The 17,426-nt window shown below is 54.4% G+C and overlaps 1 protein-coding gene across 1 annotated transcript; it reads left to right on the forward strand.

Moving 5' to 3' along the window:
- Positions 1 to 14,788: 14,788 nt before the first annotated feature.
- On the forward strand, positions 14,789 to 17,165 carry LOC136304598 (serine/threonine-protein kinase pim-1-like). Its single transcript, XM_066208093.1, has 7 exons — positions 14,789 to 14,972; positions 15,057 to 15,385; positions 15,503 to 15,553; positions 15,733 to 16,099; positions 16,317 to 16,493; positions 16,740 to 16,893; positions 17,125 to 17,165. The coding sequence occupies exons 1-6, from the start codon at positions 14,789 to 14,791 to the stop codon at positions 16,844 to 16,846; spliced, it is 1,215 nt and encodes a 404-aa protein (XP_066064190.1). The 3' UTR covers positions 16,847 to 16,893; positions 17,125 to 17,165.
- The last annotated feature ends 261 nt before the right edge of the window (positions 17,166 to 17,426 follow it).

Here is a 17,426-nt window from a genome sequence, read left to right on the forward strand (position 1 = left end):
CCCTGGAAACATTCAGGTCCAGCTGGGACAGGGCTCTGAAAAACCTGATCCGGTGAAAGATGTCCCTGCTCATCGCAGGCGTTTGGATGAGATGAGCACTGCAGAGCTCTTCCCATCCCAACCATTCCAGGATTGCATGGGGAGAAGGGGCTGCTGGCTGGACTCCATCCACTCCCTTGACTCCTCCTTGTCTCTGCTGGAGCCCACATCCAGCAGCCAAAGCCAGCCCCTTCTCTGGCCTTTCCCCCCCTGCCCCAGGGGCTGCCAGAGCCAGGGAGGCACAGGTGACCTTGAGGCTTTGCAGGGCTCAGGCACAGCGGCTGTGCCAGAGTCAGGGCTGAGGTGTCACTCTGCGGGCTGGGGCAGAGCCCAGGCAGAAATGAGCCCTGAAGCAGCAGCTGTGCAGTGGGGGCCAGCAGGCCGGGCTGCCAAGGGAGGCTTCTGGCCATGGCCTGGAAGCAGCTGCTGCTGCCAAGGTGCCTTTGGTGCCTCAGGCTCTCCCTGGCACAGCTCCCAGCACGGCACTCTGCACTTGTGCCCGAGCCCTTCGTTGTGTTGGCTTGGCCTGGGGCTTTTCCTGCAGCGGGACCTGCCCTGGTCATGGCACAGGAAAGGCAGTTCCTCATGGAGCAGGAGGCTCTGCCTGGAATGGGCTCAAACAAGTCCAACAAGGCCCTGTTTACTTCAAAATTGCTTCCTAGAGCACTATATTCTATATAATTGTTACAGCTCCTATACTGTGGAGTAAATAACTCTCTTTTTTCTATTTGCTCTGTTGTGTAAATAAATCTTTCTGTCTAATCCTGATCAGAATCAATCATAGCTGCATTTATGGAAATATATCTGGTATTGAATCGGTAATCCTGGGGGACAAATTGCATTGCAGTTCAATTCCACCTGTCCAGTCTTTTATACGTAAACCTTTGACAAAGTCTGGGACTAGGATTGGATCCAGCCACTCCCAGTCTCCTCTCTTAGATGGAATTTGAAAAGTCAGGCATCCTGGAGGGGTTTGAGGATCCATGGTGTCTGTTGGGTGTCATTTCTCCACCTCATGACTCAGCAGGAGTTTCTCCAGTGAAGAAATGAAGCTTTTGCCTGAAGCTCCCACTCTGCCCATGACAGGAAGCTGTCAGAGTCTGTCCAAGGATGTGATATGCCTCACGACTGTCTCCAATGATTGAGGACTGAGACCCCAGGCTCTGAAAGCAGCCCCTGGCCTGGCTGAGGTGGAACGCTTGCCAAGTCTCGGAGGACTGGTATGCATCTCCATGAGAGCGGAGTGCAAGAACAATGGAACTGGTCACAGTGGACTGAGCCAAGGCTGCCTGTCCAAACTGGTCTGTCCGTACTGGAGGTACGGTTTGCAGCTTGTTCCTGAGCACTCAGCCTTTACACAGCTGGTTCCCGCTTTGGCTCTGTGCCCCTTGCTTTGCTTCCCGCTTTGACCAACCTATAAAACCTCCGGAGACCCCCGCTCACTTTTGTGATCACCCCACTGGAGAAGATTGCGTCTATAGGCATCGTTAGGCGTCGAAGACTCGACCCTCCACGTTCATAGCTATAATCCCCTTCCCCTCTTTCTCTCTCTTTCCTACTATTTTTTATTTCTCTCCCCACTATGGCATTTGTTGGCACTAAATAAAGGTGCATTTTTGATGGAGTAAACTGAGTTGTTCCCTGCTGTGTCTTTTGCGCTCTGAGATCCCTAAAACAAACCATCAGGTTCCCTGCATATATTTGTGGACCCTGACATGAAATGGGCGTCACGGTCAGGATCTTGATGGACAGAGGGGTTGCGGGTTTTGTATAGCTTGTAACAGGGGAAGGACCCTCGTCTCAGCCGCACCTAGCACGCCACTTGGGTGAGCGCTGTTAGAAAGCAAGGGGGGCCAGGGAAAATTCCCGCACACTGTATACACCCAGGTGTATAGCACTCCCTGTCATCAGGATTTCACAAAAGGATCTCATTGTGCAAAAGACGGGACTGTAGTTAGTTTTTGTGTGTTTTGGGCTGCTTGGTGTAGTTGAGGAGACAACTCTTTGGAACTAAGGTGAACCTCCCAGGCAGTTTTGGTCTCCTCGCCCATTCCAGGGAAGCAAAGGGAAACACAGTTTTAGCTGTGCCTTCGGTGTAACTTGAAGCGTACCTCCCTGAGAGTGGTTTTGGTCCCTGCACAAAATGAGTGAAAAAGATAAGAATGCATTTTATGCTTTGCTAGCCAAACATGGTGCTAGACCTTCTCCAGACGGAGAAAGGTGGGCACAGAATAATTGGTTTAACTTTGAAAAGATTGTAGATAGAATATATTCTTTGCAACATGATGCTAGATACAAACTGGGCAGAAATAAAACCATTCTTTGCTCAGTTTTGGGGGCCTGTCTTTCGGCAGCCATAGAAACCCGTTTTGAACGGGTAAGTGAAGAAAAAGCAGTCATAGAATCCCTGCAGAATTTGGTAGAAGCTTTGCAAAAACAATTAGAACAGGAAAGAAATCAGAATTATTTGCTGCAGATTTCTCTTGCAGAAGAGCGAAGCAAAAATTTAAAATCTGCAGATTTACCCACAGAAATAGAAGGAAAGGAGACATACAAAATGAAACAAATATACCCTCAGAAAGAATTAGTACACATGCAAAATTGTGGGGAGCACTGTTATTCCAACTTGAGACCTCTCATTAAAACCGAATATAATTATATAAATGAAGAGGATCATGATCCCCACATAACCACCAAAGAAATACCATACACAGCCACTGAATTAGCTAAATTAAAGAAAGAATACTCCCGCCTCTCTAGTGAATCGGAGATGGAGTATGTTTTCAGAGTTTCCCTCACAGGGGGCGACCAAATTAAATTAAGTGAACAGGAAGCAAGTGGCTACTGGGGACATGGAGTTTTCTTAACAACAGGAAACACACATGCTCCATGCTCCCTGACACAGTGTGCAGCTCACTGGGCAGGGGGGTTAAACCCCCTAGAGACGGGCGACCCTCTGGCAAGAGTCGGCACCTCAGACCAACTCCTAGAAAACATACACAAAGCTGCATGCTTGCAAATGATACAGGAAAGAAAATTAATCTCTGGCTATGAGTCGCCAATGCAACAGCCTGTCAAACCTGAGATTATGACCCCCTTCATTCGAGGTTTGCCAGAGTCTCTTAAACCAACAGCAATTTTTCTTCAAAAAACAATAGCATCTATCTCCTCGGTAGATAGACTTGAAAGATTTCTCGGACACACAAGAGATCAAACTGGTTCCACTGACTCCACTGACTCCTCACCTTTTACAACTCCTAGCACACAATCTAACAGCAGTTATAAACTTTGGACATGGAGTGGGGTAGCAGAGGAGTTAGTAAATTACAGTAGAAAATATGGACCAGTGAAGTACTCAGAGGACAAACCAGAAAAACCCAGAGGAGTCAGGCACATTGCTTCTCCTAATGAAAAACCAGAAAAGGGAAAACAAATTTCCAGACGGCAGCAGCTGTGGTTGCTAGGGCTGAAAAGGGGAGTTCCACGAGAAGTAATGGATAAATTGCCGTATGATAAATTGGCTAAAATAATTTCCAATTGGCCCTGTCCCAAACCTATTGTGTGGGAATCATCCAACCAACAACCCAGTGCACCTCCTCTTCCACAAGCCTTGGGCAACCAGCCACAACATTCCCCAACACAGGTTTTAAGCAATGAGACACAGCATGCTCTCTCCCCGCTTCAGGGAAGTGAAACACACCAACCTCCTTTAAACTAGAAACTCCGTTTCTCGATAGTGAGCGAAGAAACGGAGACTGGATGTTTTTGAGGAAGCTCACAAAGGACCCGAGAACAGGGGACATATTGATTACAGCAATAGTTGGCCCCAAACAAATATTAATAACTTTTGTTGTGGACACAGGGGCCCAAATCAGTGCATTGAAAATCACACACGCCCAAAAGTGTGGGCTTGTTCCCAGCAAAAAACCATGTTGTGTTTTAAATGCCCTAGGAACTACAGAGTCTATGAGTATCGCTCTAGTAAAACTCACACTGCCCGGAGAAGACAACCCAATAGCTGTCCAAATGGTCATCGGAAACATTCCTGACAGTTTGTTAGGGATGGATATACTTGCTGGGAGACAATGGGAAGACTCAGAAGGCTTTCTCTGGTCTTTCGGAGCTCCCAGCCTTAACATCAGGCTGCTACAAACAGCTCCTTCCCTACCGTTCAGCAAAATCCCTTCTGTGAAACAATATCCTTTACCCTCTGGTGCTAAAGATGGCATCAAGCCAGTCATTCAGGAATTGAAAGATCAAGGACTAATTGTTAACACTCACAGCCCTTTTAACTCACCAATCTGGCCAGTTAAAAAACCCAATGGAAAGTGGAGACTGACAGTTGATTACAGACGGCTTAATGCCAACACAGACCCTCTTACAGCAGCGGTCCCAAATACAGCTGAATTAATAATATCAATTCAGGAGAAAGCTCACTCTATTACGGCAACAATAGATGTTAAAGACATGTTTTTCATGATACCCATACAACAAGAAGATATGGACCGTTTTGCCTTTACATGGGAGGGACAGCAATATACCTTCACACGTCTACCCCAAGGGTAGCGACACTCCCCCACTTTAGCCCACCATGCTTTAGCCCAAGAATTAGAAGAACTATCTAAACCTGACACTGTAGCTGTTTACCAGTCCATAGATGATATTTTAGTGGGAGGGGAAGAAAAAGAAGTAGTGGAGGATGTTCAACAGAAAATAATTTCCCACTTAGAAAGCCTTGGTTTGCAGATCCCCTCAGAAAAATACAAAAACCTTCTCAAGAAGTGAAATTTTGAGGCATCTGGTGGAAAGGAGGTGTGACATGCATCCCACCAGACACCCTAACTTCTTTAGATCAAATCAAGATGCCTGAATCTAGAAAAGAACTCCAACAAGCTCTAGGACTATTGGTATTTTGGAGAAAACACATTCCAGATTTTTCAATTATTGCCAGACCTCTTGATGATTTGTTGAGAAAGGGAGTAAAATGGGACTGGAGCCCTTCTCAGGAAGAGGCATTACAATTGTTGATTTTTGAAGCCACAGCTCATCAGGCCCTAGGCCCTATCCACCCAGCAGATCCTTTTCAGGTAGAATGGGGATTTGCTACCTCAGGATTGTCAGTACATATATGGCAAAGGGGTCCTGAAGGCCCAATCAGACCTGTTAGCTTCTACTCCCGTGGCTTGAAAGATGCTGAAAAAAGATTTACAACTTGGGAGAAAGGCTTATTTGTTGTTACCCAAGCTCTCATAGAAGTAGAAAAAATCACAAGAAAACAACCAATTGTGTTGAGAGGTCCCTTTAAAGTCATTAAAATAGTGATCACAGGGACTCCACCTCCTGAAGGGGTAGCACAACGAGCCTCAGTAAGGAAATGGTATGCACAAATAGAGCATTCTAATAACATCTTTTCAATTACTGAAGGCGCTGTGAAAAATTTACCAATACAAGACACAGAGAATCTGAATAGCAGCCAAGACAAACCTGCCTCAGTTCTTAAAATAGCCCCTCCCTTCTCCCCTGAGCAAACAGCACATTCATGGTTTACTGAGGCCTCAGCTAAGCGTGAAGGAAAAGTGTGGAAATACAGAGCTGTAGCTTTGCACACTTCTTCTGCAGAGCGGATCATTACAGAAGGGGAAGGCAGTGCCCGAATTGGGGAACTTAGAGCTGTTTGGAGTGTTTTCCAGAGGGAGGCACAAAACACCTCTCTTGTCTGTATTTACACTGACTCCTATGCTGTATATAAGGGCTGCACTGAACGGCTGCCTTTCTGGCAACAGAATGATTGGGAAGTTAACAGAATTCCAGTGTGGCAGAAAGAAAAGTGGCAAGAAATTTTACAAATTGCAAGTCAAGGGAATTTTGCTGTAGGGTGGGTAGCCTCTCACCAGACAGATGATAATCCAGCAGGAGAATGGAATAACAGAGCTGATGAATTAGCAAAATTAAGTCCTCTGAAAAAGGATGAAATCACTGAAGATTGGGAGCACTTATTAGAATGGCTGCATGTAAAACGACAACACACAGGTACAAAAGATTTATACCAGGAAGCTCATGCCCGGGCTTGGCCCGTTACCAGAGAAATGTGTAACACCTGCATTTCAGCCCGTGAGCAGCGTCGCAAACGGCTAGAAAGACATCCTTTAGAGGATGACCCACTACACTTGAGGACAGGTAAAGGCTTATGGGATGCATGGCAGGTAGATTACATGGGTCCCTTTAAGCAATCAGGAGGTAAACATTTTGTGTTAGTGGGGGTTGAGATTACATCTGGATCAGTTCAAGCCGAGGCATTTAAAAGGGCTACAGGGGAAAACACTGTTAAAGCATTGCAGATATGGTTCGGGACTTTCCCAAAACCACAGGAAATTCAATCTGATAATGGGTCACACTTTACTGCTAAAGTAGTACAGGAATGGGCAAAAGGTGAAGGGATAAAATGGTCTTTTCACACTCCCTATTACCCTCAAGCTAACGGAATTGTAGAAAGGACTAACGGTCTTTTAAAACGACTTCTGAAACCACAAGAGGGAGGCTGGGATGGCCGGTTGCATAAAGCGGTGCAAAGTGAAAATGAAAGATGGGGGGTAAATGGGTGCGCCAAAATTACTGCTTTTTGCCCAAATCCTCTGAGCTTAATCTCCTCACAAAGAGGACCAAATGATCCCGAAAATCCAGTTCATGACCCGGGACACCCTGTTTTGGTAGACCTCCCTACGGTGGGAGAAGTACCACTTGTGTTGAAAACTTCTCTGAATAAAGTTGCGTGGATAGCATCTGATGCCTTAGGAAAAGAACATCGGATAAATACCCGCTGGATAATTCCATCATTTTAATGTTCTGCCCTTAGGTGGCAGATTTTTCTGTGTTTTGCTATTGCAGGAGAACTCCGAGGGGACACTTCAAGTGACATGAAAACAAAATAACCATGTTAACATTATTAATACTTCTCTGTATCCTGCCACACTCCCATGGCCAGGAGCCAGCTGAGTGGCCGTGGTCTGAAGACACTGTTAGATATACCAGTACTCAAGAATCACATCCCAGAAGTCGTCACCTGAACCTGGCAACCTCAGGGTATCATGGTGGTCCACGTGAGTGGGGATGGGATAAGAATGAACGGGTTACAACTCTAAATGGAACAGTTGGTTTGGGGATATTTTTGTGGGCGGATGTTGGGATCGGGATTGTGTGGGGCTGGGTGGGTGGGATGTGGTTTGATAGTAAATCAAACTTGGAGAGTTCTTGATCACATGGACTGGGATCACATGGACTGGGATTTCACAGGCTGGACCATCTGGATCAGAACCATAGAGACTGGGATCATCTGGACCGGGGTGGCCGCCTCGGAACGATGCGAACCGAGGCGGTCCCGCCCGGCCCAGGGCAACCTCCCCGTCCCTCCCAGTCCCGCCCGGGGGCGCGGCCAAAACTCCCCAGAACGAACGCGGCGGTCCCGGAGCGATCCTGGAGCCGATCCCGGAGCGATTCCGGGTCCGATCCCGGTCCCTGTTTCGGCCTCGGTCTCAGTCTCGGTCCCGGAGCGCTCCCGGTGCTGATTCCGGTCGCGGTGCCGATCTCGACCCCGGAGCGGTGCCAGTCTCGGTGCCAGTGCCGGTTCCAGTTTCAGTCCTGGTCTCAGTCTCGGTGTCGGAGCGGTGCCGGTGCCGTTTTTGGTCCCGGAGTGCTCCCAGTGCCAATCCCAGTCTTGGTCCCGGTGCGGTGCCAGTCTCGGTGCTGGTTCCGGTGCCGGTCTCGGTCTCGATCCCGGAGCGCTCCCGGTCTGGGTTCTGGCCGCAGTCCTGGAGCAGTCCTGGTGCCGGTGCCGGTTCCGAAGCGCTCCCGGCGCCGGTCCCAGTGTCAGTGTCGGTGTCGGTCTCAGTCTTGGTTCCGGTACCAGTTCTGGTGCCGGTTTCGGTGTCGGTCCCACAGTGCCGGTCCCGGAGCGGTGCCGGTCTCGGTTCCGGTGTCGGTCTCAGTCTCGGTGCTGGTGCCGTTTCTGGTGCTGGTTTCGGTCTCGGTGCCGGAGATTTTAGGGTCTTTTGGGTGATTTTAAGCCAAACCGGGCCCTTTTAGGACCGCGCGTTCCCTTGACCCCGCCCATTCCCCCTCAGAATTCCCGCCGTTTCCTGGACCCCGCCCCTTTCCCCTCCCAGTTCCCGCCCTTTCTCTGACCCCGCCTCGTTCCATTCGTTCCCCGCCCTTTCATTGGCCACGCCTCTTTTTCCTTGGACCCCGCCCATCTGCTGGCGCGTTCCCTCGAGCGCATGCGCAGATGACCCAGAAGTGGCTTCCCCCGGGCGCCGCCATCTTTGTTCCCGGTCCCCCGAGCCGGCTCCGGCGTGTCCGAGACCTGCGGTGGGGGCATGGGGGATCTAGAGGGGATCTATAGGGGATCTGTAGGGGATCTCTAGGGGATCTATAGGGGTCTGGGGGGACCTGGGGGTGTCTTTAGGGGGTTTAGTGGGTGGTCTGTAAGGGGTTTAAGGGGGTCCATAGGGGATTTAGGGCGGTCTGGGCGTCCCTAAAGGGGGCTGGGCGGGTCTCGGGGCTCTATCGGGGTCTGGGGGCTCGGTAGAGGGTCCAGCGGGGTCCGTAAAGGGGGTCGGGGCGTCCCTAAATGGGGTCTGGGTGTCTGTGGGGGATTTGGGGGGTCTCTGTGGCGTTTTGGGGGATTTGGGGGGTCTGTAGGGGATCTCTAGGGCTCAGCGGGAGCCTGTAGCGGGTCCGGAGAGGTCTGGGGGTGTCTGTGGGTCCCTGTGGGGGATTTGGGGGGTCTGGGGGGGTCTGGAGGTCCCCAGGGGGGTCTGAGGGGATATGTAGGGGCTCGATAGAGGGTCCGGGGGCGCCTGGGGGATCCTATAGGGGATCTGGGGTTCTCTACATGGGATGTAAGGGGGTCTGGGGGAGTCTTGGCATCTCTATAGTGGAGTTCTGGGGTCCATAAAGGAAATTTTTGTGAATTTTTGGCTCTATACAGCTAATTCTTGGAAATTTGGGGTCCAAATTGGGCAATTTGGGGTGTTCTATTGAATTATTAAAAAAATAGGAATATCGCCCTAATGCCGATATCCAACAATGACGGACAAAAGACTCTCCAGCAGTTTAGAGTTAGAAAGTGTATGTTTAATTACGACGCCAGACAGCGTGCGGGATAGCTCCCGAACACACGCGCGCTCACAGAAGATCACAGGGTCTTTTTATGTACAGAAGGATTGAATACCCAAAACACAAATGTATATTCATGACTTCAGTACCTCCCATTCCCCACTTCCTATGGTAATTAGCCAAAAGCTATTAAGCATGCGTGGTTTGTTCTTTGAAATGGGTCGGTGGTCTTTTTTATGGGGCGGGGTCTCAAAATGATGAAGTAAGTGAGTCTTCTTCGCTTTGACTTTTTAACCTTTTAGTGTTGCGTGACGACTGAATCCCGTTTTCCCAGGAGTATTTCATTTATGAATTTACTGTGCTTCTTGAAGCCTATTGATTAGTCAGAATACACAAACATAAGTTGACAGGCCCCATGATTTATCAGTTCCTTAAATCCGGCTTCTGCTTATCAAAAGGGAAGTCTATCTGTCTTACTTCAGCAATATCCAGTATAAAGTCTGTAATTCTTCAAAATTAATGTTTCAATCCCCTTGGTCCCTGCTCCCTCGTGGCCATGGCAAGAGCGGGCTGGGCTGGCCCTGGCAGGGGGCTCTCCTCGGGTCCCTGCTGATCAGGGCTATGGCCCCGTGTTCCTCTGTCTTGCAGCCCTTGAAGACACGGCAGATGACAGCAGCCCTGCCATCAGAAACCTGGCCATTGAAACAGCCTTGGTCCTCCGGGCAGTCCAGAGAGCTCCGTACTCCATCCTGTGGAAGCTGCGAGATCAGCTCCGCAGGGCACGGAAGACACGGCCTCGACTGTCGGGCCTGGGCTGGCTGCGCTGCTGGAGCTCTGCGGAGAGCTGATCTAGGACACTCTGTCTGCTGGGGCCAACTGAGCCAGCGGGGATTTTCTTCTTCTACAGGATTCTTCTTTTCTTCTTTTTTTTCTTCAGTATATAAATATAGGATATGTGTTACAATACACGGACTCCCAGGATTTTTCTTTTGCTGCCCTGGGTGCACAGGGGAAGAGGGGGAAAAGGGTGCTTTGTGCTCAGCAAGCTGCCCAGGCGTGCAGCCTTGCAGGGAAAATGGCCAGAAGCCCCTCGGCCCTCAGTGGTCCTGCGGAAGCCTTTGCACTGCCGAGAGAGCGCGTGGGCGGGGGCCGGAGCTGTGGGCATCCCTGCGAGGCCGGAGCCTGGAGATGGCCACAAGCCCTGTGCCAGCCAGGAACCGCCGTCTGTGTCCTCCTGCCCGTGTGCTGCTGGCCGGATTGCTGAGGGCTCCGCGGTGCCTCTTGGTCGGGCTCCTCTGGAGCTGCTGTGGGGCTGCGCCTCTGCTGCCGGGCAGGCTGGCCGGGCTGGGGGAGACTCTGAGGGGCTGGGCTGGTGGGAAGCCCTGAGGAATTGGGTGTCAGAGGCCACAAGCAGCCCCTGGGGAGCTGCCATGTTCCTGCCAGCCGGCTGCTCTGGCGCTCCCCCAAAGCACCTGCGGAGTGAGTGCAGGGAAAGGTGTAACCTTGCGCTCAGGGCCCTTCTCGAGCTCACTGAGGATCCCTCCCTCAATGGTGACAAGGGGGCAGTGGCTGGAGCTGAGCTGGGGAATGCAGTCGCTTGGGCTTGGCTGGGCTTCGAGAGCTCAGGCAGCTGCTCCCAGCTCTCCTGCCTCCTGGTTCGGCTGCCCGAGTACCTCGGGACAGGCCTTTGGCCTCTGGGCCCTGTTGGCACCAGGGCGGCGTTTCACGACTTGTGCTCTTCACAGACCAAAAAAGTGTGGCCCCTGCCTGAACATTTTGTGGAGCTCCTGCGGGACACAGATGAACAGTCAGTCAGGATGACGGCCGTGATACTCAGGTTTGCAGTTTTGGACAAGGACATGCTGAGACCCAGCCGTGTCGCCCTGCAGCTGGTTGCGGTGCTCCTGCCACTCTCTGACCATGCAAGGCTCTGTGCCCCCAGCCACGGCCACTGTGTGCCCACCAAACACTTGGTGCCCTGTGGGTTTGCAGGCTCACGCCCAGCTGAGCCCCGAGCAGCCGATGCTGAGGTCTTTTTTTCTTCCTTTCATAGAGGATAACGGCCAGGTGCAGCTGCTGTCCACACTGCTCTTCTGAAAATTGGTGACTGTTTGCAGGGCCCCTGGGAGGGAATATTGGGGTTCCTGGCAGCAGGATCCTTGTGCAGCTTCAGGCTGGGGTGGGCAGCACTTCCATCTGCAGCTTCCATGTGCTGCTCCGGCAGCTGCTGCTGGGGACCCTGAGGGAAGAGGCCACGGGAGGGATGGAAATGCTGCACGGACAGCAGCAGCCAGGGCCAGGAATGAGCTTTGCCTTCCTGGCTGCTGAAATGAGGCTCCTTTAGTGCAAGAGGAGGCAAAGGCAAAATCAATTTCAACAATTCAAGGAAAACTGTGGAAAATTGGAAGCCTCTCAAAATGTCACACATTCATCTGGAGCTCTTCAGCGTTGGTTCTTGTAAAAAGCCTTTCCCGTTTTCCCTTGGCTCTGAGATTCTGGGAGCCACCGCTGGGCTTCAGAGTTCAACTGATTTTTATTTTCCAGGTTTTTAAACAGAGCTCTGAATTGGGCATCTCTTGCCACTTTTTCTGCTCAGAACCTTGAGAAAGGTTCTCTGCTCCTGTGAGCCACATCTTGAAGGGTGCTTGGCAACCATGGAATGCTCTGGGAAAGCACTTGATTGACTTCAGGGCCAGGCTGGAGAGCTCAGCCTGAGGAAAGAACTGTTCCAGATGCCTCTGTCCATGTCCAGCTCCTCACAGCTGAGTCCCTGAACACCCTGGGTGGTTTATAGGGATTGATTTTCCCCTCCTGTTCACTTGGAGGTGATTTTGCCATCCTTTAGAGGAACATCTGACCAGCCTCTGCCCCCATTCCATTTTATTCTCTCCACTTTGAAGCTGGACCGCTGGGTTTGACATGTAAATTGGTAGTGTCTCGTCGTTCTTTCCTCCAGCCCTCCATTGTGACTTGTATTAAACACTGCAAACGGCCTCATTTGTCTGGTGGGGAAGATGTGAGGTGGAGAAAGTTAACAGGATTTGTTTTCATGAACCTTGTGCTAGTAAAGAAAAATGAGGTTTGTCATTTTGGTGTGGTGCTGAGTGTTGGGATTTGGGAGTTTATTTCTTGCTATTGTTCTTATTATTTATTAGTGTTACTTTTCACTGGTCAGATTTTTAAATCTTAGACACGATTAACCAAGGCTGGATGTAAGTCATTAGGAAAATTCCCTTGCATTTTCCACTGGGATTAAACGGTTCAGTCGACTCCAAGTTGCCAGTGGATTCTAAAGATGGGAAATCCTGTTAGTGGTGGGTTTGGTGTGGTTTGGAGCTGGGGAAGGCTCTCATCCCCTCCCGGAGATGCCCCAAGCCCGCTCTGCTGCCACGTCTGCACTCGCGGCCCCTCACGGCTGCCCTGCCCTGGGGACACGGTGGGACCCCGCTGTGCCGGGGCTGAGGCTCCTCACGGCCCCTCAAACCCCTCCTGGCTACACAGAACCTCTCCTGGCCCCCGACAGCCCTTCATGGCCCTTCATTGCCCCTCCCGGCCCCTCAGGGCCCCTCCCGGCCCCAGGCGTGGAGCTCCTCCCGAAGGAGAAGGGGCCGGGCCCTGCTGGTTCTCCTTTTATTTCGGTCGTTTCGCAGCCATGAGGAAAGAAAGGCTGAAATGGAGCCTTTGCCCAGCGGTTCCCTCCGGGTCAATTGCGGCCGAAGCTCCGTGCCGGCGCTGGCCCCAGCACCAGCATCCCCGCAGCCCCGCCGGCCTTTGCTGTCCCCCCGTGTCCATTCCCTGTCCCCGAGGCCCGCCCGGCTCTGGCAGCAGCAGGAGCCGCAGCGCAGCGGGCGCCGGCCCGGCCCGGCCGGGGCTCCCGGGCAGGAGCATCAGCAGCGCCGGCCCCTTCCCACCTGCTCCTGCCTCGCCTTCCAAGGCCTTTGTCCGGCTCCACTGCGGACCGGAGCAACGCTCACCCGCCAACAGCCCAGACTGCTCAGGGCCCGCCTGTGCTGCCCCGACCCAGCCTCCAGAGAAAGGAAGGGTCGGCTTCCAGCGCTGTTTTCAGCACTGTTTCACTCAGCCTGAGGTGACGGCAGGAGGCTGCTGCTGCCTTTGCCTTGGCAATTGGAGATGGCGGCTGCTGCTGCACCCCTCTGGCTGCCGACTGGATTTTATCAGGACAACTGCAATTGCCTTTTTCCATCCTTGCTACCCGCTGTGCTTTTGTGACAGTGAACTCAGTCTTTCTGGTGCAGGCACCGTGCAAAGAAGAGATTGAAATGCTCCCAAGTCCCCGGGCACTAAGTCGAGGGGAATGAAAGCCACACAGGCCACATTTGCAGCGCTCCAACACAGCCCTGCTGCTGGTGCTGCTGAAATAGAATCAACTTAGAGAGGCCATCACAAAAATTGCCGCTGGGGTGTCAAACAAAATGCAAAAATGCACCCGGAGAAAGAAAAACCAGAACTTCTTGACTCACTTCATTGCTTCCTCCGAGCAGCAGAAAAGGGAGATGCCCAGAGGTATTTCCAGCTGCTGCTGATCCCAGCTGGAGCTCTCTGCAGAGTCCCAGCAGGAACCTGAGCCCAGCCCGGGGAGCTCACACAGTGTCAGGGAGATTCTGTCTCTGGATTCAGTCAGGGTTGCATTTCCCAACAAGTGCTGGTGCCACCTCCTGTTTTCTTGGATTAAAACAGTAACAAGGAAAACCTTACCAATGGCACAACTCCCCAGTCCACAAGGAAAAAAGAAAGGACAAATCGTAAAGTTTTCCAAACATTTGTCCTGCTTTGCTGCAAAAGTCGTGCTGCACTCAGTATGGAAATCCAGGAGAAGCTGCAGTTGGTGGCACATCTTGTGCCAGCAGCTCGACCTCGTTCTCCACGAAAGGTTCTTGAAAAGAGTAGCTGGGACTGTGGTGAAGGTTGCTGGAAAACTGCAACAGCTTTCCAGAAGTGAAATGAAAATGCAAGAAATAAACCAAGAGGTTTTCCTCTATTTATTTCTATGCTTCCCTTTTCCGTGTTGCACTACTTCTCCGTGCCATTAATCCCAAATGGATCTCACCTCTCAGATCAATGACTTAGTGAGTTTTAGACCCTCGAAAATACCATGGGCCGTACACAGAGTTTGCCTTCCCCTGTTTTTGCTGCAAAGTAACGCTGGAGACATAAGCGTCGTGCTTGGGTCGGGCACGAATCCTACAACCAGGGAATGTGTCCTGACAGTGTCTGACCCTCAGCAGGGACAATGCACAGCAGCGACCGAGGGAATTCCTCTGCCACGGCGCAGGAGTCAGGCCTCTGGATCTGGGCTCAGCACGGCCAAGTTGCCGTGTTTGGAGCGGCTCGCGGGCTGCCCCCGGGGAGCGCGGGGCTGGAGCGTGGAACGGACACGCGGACAAACGGCCCCAGGGCTCCAGTTGCAGCGGCGGCAGCGGCAGCAGCAGCGGCAGCAGCGAGTCTACGGCGTCTACGACCCGTCCCCGTCCCTCTCTTGTTCCTCCTCTCCCTCTCCCACTGTCCCACACTCTGTCTCGCTGTCCCGCAGCCTCTCCCGGTGTCCCTTTCCCGACCCCCCCGGCCCCTCTCGGCGTCCCCGTCCCGGCCTCTCCCTCTCCCCCCGCAGGGCTGGGCCATGCCCCGGGCCCGCCCCCGGCCCCGGGCGTCCCGCCGCGGTCTGGGCTCCGCCCGGCTCTGGCGGTGCTGGCTGTGGCGGTGCTGGGCGGGCATCAGTGCCTGGGGCCAGGGCGGCATCGCTGCGCTTTGGCTGCGCCTGTCCCGACCCCGGCCCCGGCCCCGGCCCCGGCCCCGGCCCCGATCCCGGCCCCGACCCCGAACCCAACCCCCGCCCCGGCCCCGGCCCCGGCCCCAACCCCGACCCCCGCCCCGGCCCCGGCCCCGGCCCCGGCTCCTCCCGGGCCCCGCGGACACACGCGGCGCGGCCGCTCCCGCCGCCTCCGCCGCGGCTTGCCCGGCCCGAGCTCCGCCGCTCGGCAGCGCAGCCGCCGGCCTCGAGCCGCCGGGGCCCGGGGCGGGTGGGGATGCCCGGCCCGGGGCGCTCGGGGGGCGCTCGGGGGCCGTGTCTGGCCCCGGGCCGAGCGCTGAGGGCCGCGTGTCGCCCGCAGGGGAGGCGCGGGAAGCCCTGCAGGACCGGTACCGGCTGGGTTCGCTGCTGGGGCGCGGAGGCTTCGGCAGCGTCTACTCGGGGACGCGGCTCTCGGACGGCGCCCCGGTGAGCGGCGGGGCTGGCGGCGGGCGGAGGAGGAGGAGGGCGGAGGAGGAGGAGGAGAAGATCGGGGCGCGGCGGGGCAGGCGGCAAGCTGAGCCCGCTGCTGGCCTTTGCTCGCAGGTGGCCATCAAATGCGTGCCCCGGGCCCGCGTCCAGCACTGGGGCGAGCTGGTGAGTGAGCGGGGCCGGCGGGAGAAGCTGGGGCCCGGCAGGGGAAGAGCCGGCGGGAGCCCTGCAGGGAGAGCGGGCGTGGGCTGAGCGGGGGGCCCAGAGCATCCGGGGCTGGGTGAGGGGTTCCCGAGCCCTGGCACAGCCTCAGCCCCACTGACGGCATCGTGGTCCTTCGGCAGCCCAACGGCGCCCGTGCGCCCCTGGAAATCGTGCTGCTGGACAGGCTGTCCTCTGGATGTGGTGGCATCATTCAGCTGCTGGAGTGGGTTGAGCTCCCCAACAGCTTCCTGTTGGTGCTGGAGCGTCCGGAGCGGTGCCAGGACCTCTCGGGTTTCCTGGCGGAGCGGAGGTTCCTGCCGGAGGAGGAGGCGCGGGGGCTGTTCCGCCAGGTGCTGGCGGCCGTGCGGCACTGCACCAGCTGCGGGGTCCTGCACCGCGACATCAAGCCCGAGAACATCCTGCTCGACCTGGCCACCGGGCAGCTCAAACTGATCGACTTTGGCTGCGGCGCCTTCCTCCAAGACACAGCCTACAGGCAATTTGCAGGTGAGCCCTCTCAGGGGATGTTCCTGGGCATCTCACGGCCCAGCCTGGCTGTAGCACCGCGGCTTCCCCCTCTCGCTGCTAGGAGCAGCGTTATTTCTTGAGCCAAGTTGCTTTTGGGTGGGGGCGGGAGGGGGCCAGCCCCCACACGCCCAGGGATGCCGGGGCGAGGCTTTAGGAGTTGCAGCATCCCCTGATGAACTCCGTCTGTGTTCCATAGGAACCCTGCCCTACAGCCCACCAGAGTGGATCCACCACCAACACTACCACGGCGAGGCAGCGACCATCTGGTCCCTGGGCCTCCTGCTGTACCACCTGGTCATGGGGAAGCACCCGTTCAGGAGGGGCCAGCAGTTCATCTGGGGGCGCATCTTGTTCCCACGATGGCTCTCTCAAGGTGGGTCCTCATCTCTGGGCACAGGGGAATCCCGGTGCTGGGAGACAGCAGCAGGCTGATGAGCACCCTGCTCTGGCAGCTGCTGAGGAGGTGGCACATGTCCTGCTCTCCTCCAAACAGAGAATCCATGGGGAAGTTTAGGCACAGCTCTGGGCACACCCAGCATGGCCTGGGCACGGGAATGGAGGGGCAAAGCAGACGGGATCCTTCTCCAACTGACTGCTGGTTTCTGGTTTCTCTCTTCAGAGTGCCAAAATGTTATCAGGAGGTGTTTGTCCATGCAACCCTTGGACAGGCCATCCTTAGAAGACCTCTTCAATGATCCTTGGCTGCAGGGTGTTCATCGTCCCTAGAAGATGGGAGAGGTCCATGTGCACAGTTTGATCCAAAGACCTGACAGGTAAGAGCTCCACACATCTCATGGCAATCAGTGCTAAAGAAAACCAGAGTGTTTTTGTCCTGCCTGTAGCTCTGAGCAGGGATGACCAGATGGGAACATCTGTGCTGGGGCGGAGCTGGAGACCTGGTGTAGCAAGCACTGGTGGCCACCATCCACCCTAGTTATGCTTGTCCTGGTTCGTTGGTGGCTGGGGCCCTGGGCAGAGCACTGACAGCCTGGTCTGGCCCCCAGGGAAGGAGGAGCCCCTGGAGAAGCTGTATCAGGTGGGGCTGCTGCTGGAGACACCAAGGACAACCCCAAGGATGCCAAGCTCTTCCTCGACCTGGCCACCGGCAGCTGAGGATGATCGACTTGGATTCTGGCACCTTCTTCAGACACGCTCCCTGGGGCCCAATTTGCAGGTGAGTCCACAGCTGGGGGGATGCTCCCAGATGTGGGCATGGCACGGCCTGGCCGGGCACCAAAGGTTCCTCCCTTTGCTGGGGCAGACGCCACAGATTCTTCACTCGGCCGTCAAGCTGCCTTTTGGCTCT

The sequence above is a fragment of the Chamaea fasciata genome, unplaced genomic scaffold, assembly GCF_029207755.1.
Source record: "Chamaea fasciata isolate MVZ Bird 193981 ecotype frontalis unplaced genomic scaffold, bChaFas1.0.hap1 SCAF_132, whole genome shotgun sequence".
In the NCBI taxonomy this organism is placed as follows: domain Eukaryota; kingdom Metazoa; phylum Chordata; class Aves; order Passeriformes; family Sylviidae; genus Chamaea; species Chamaea fasciata.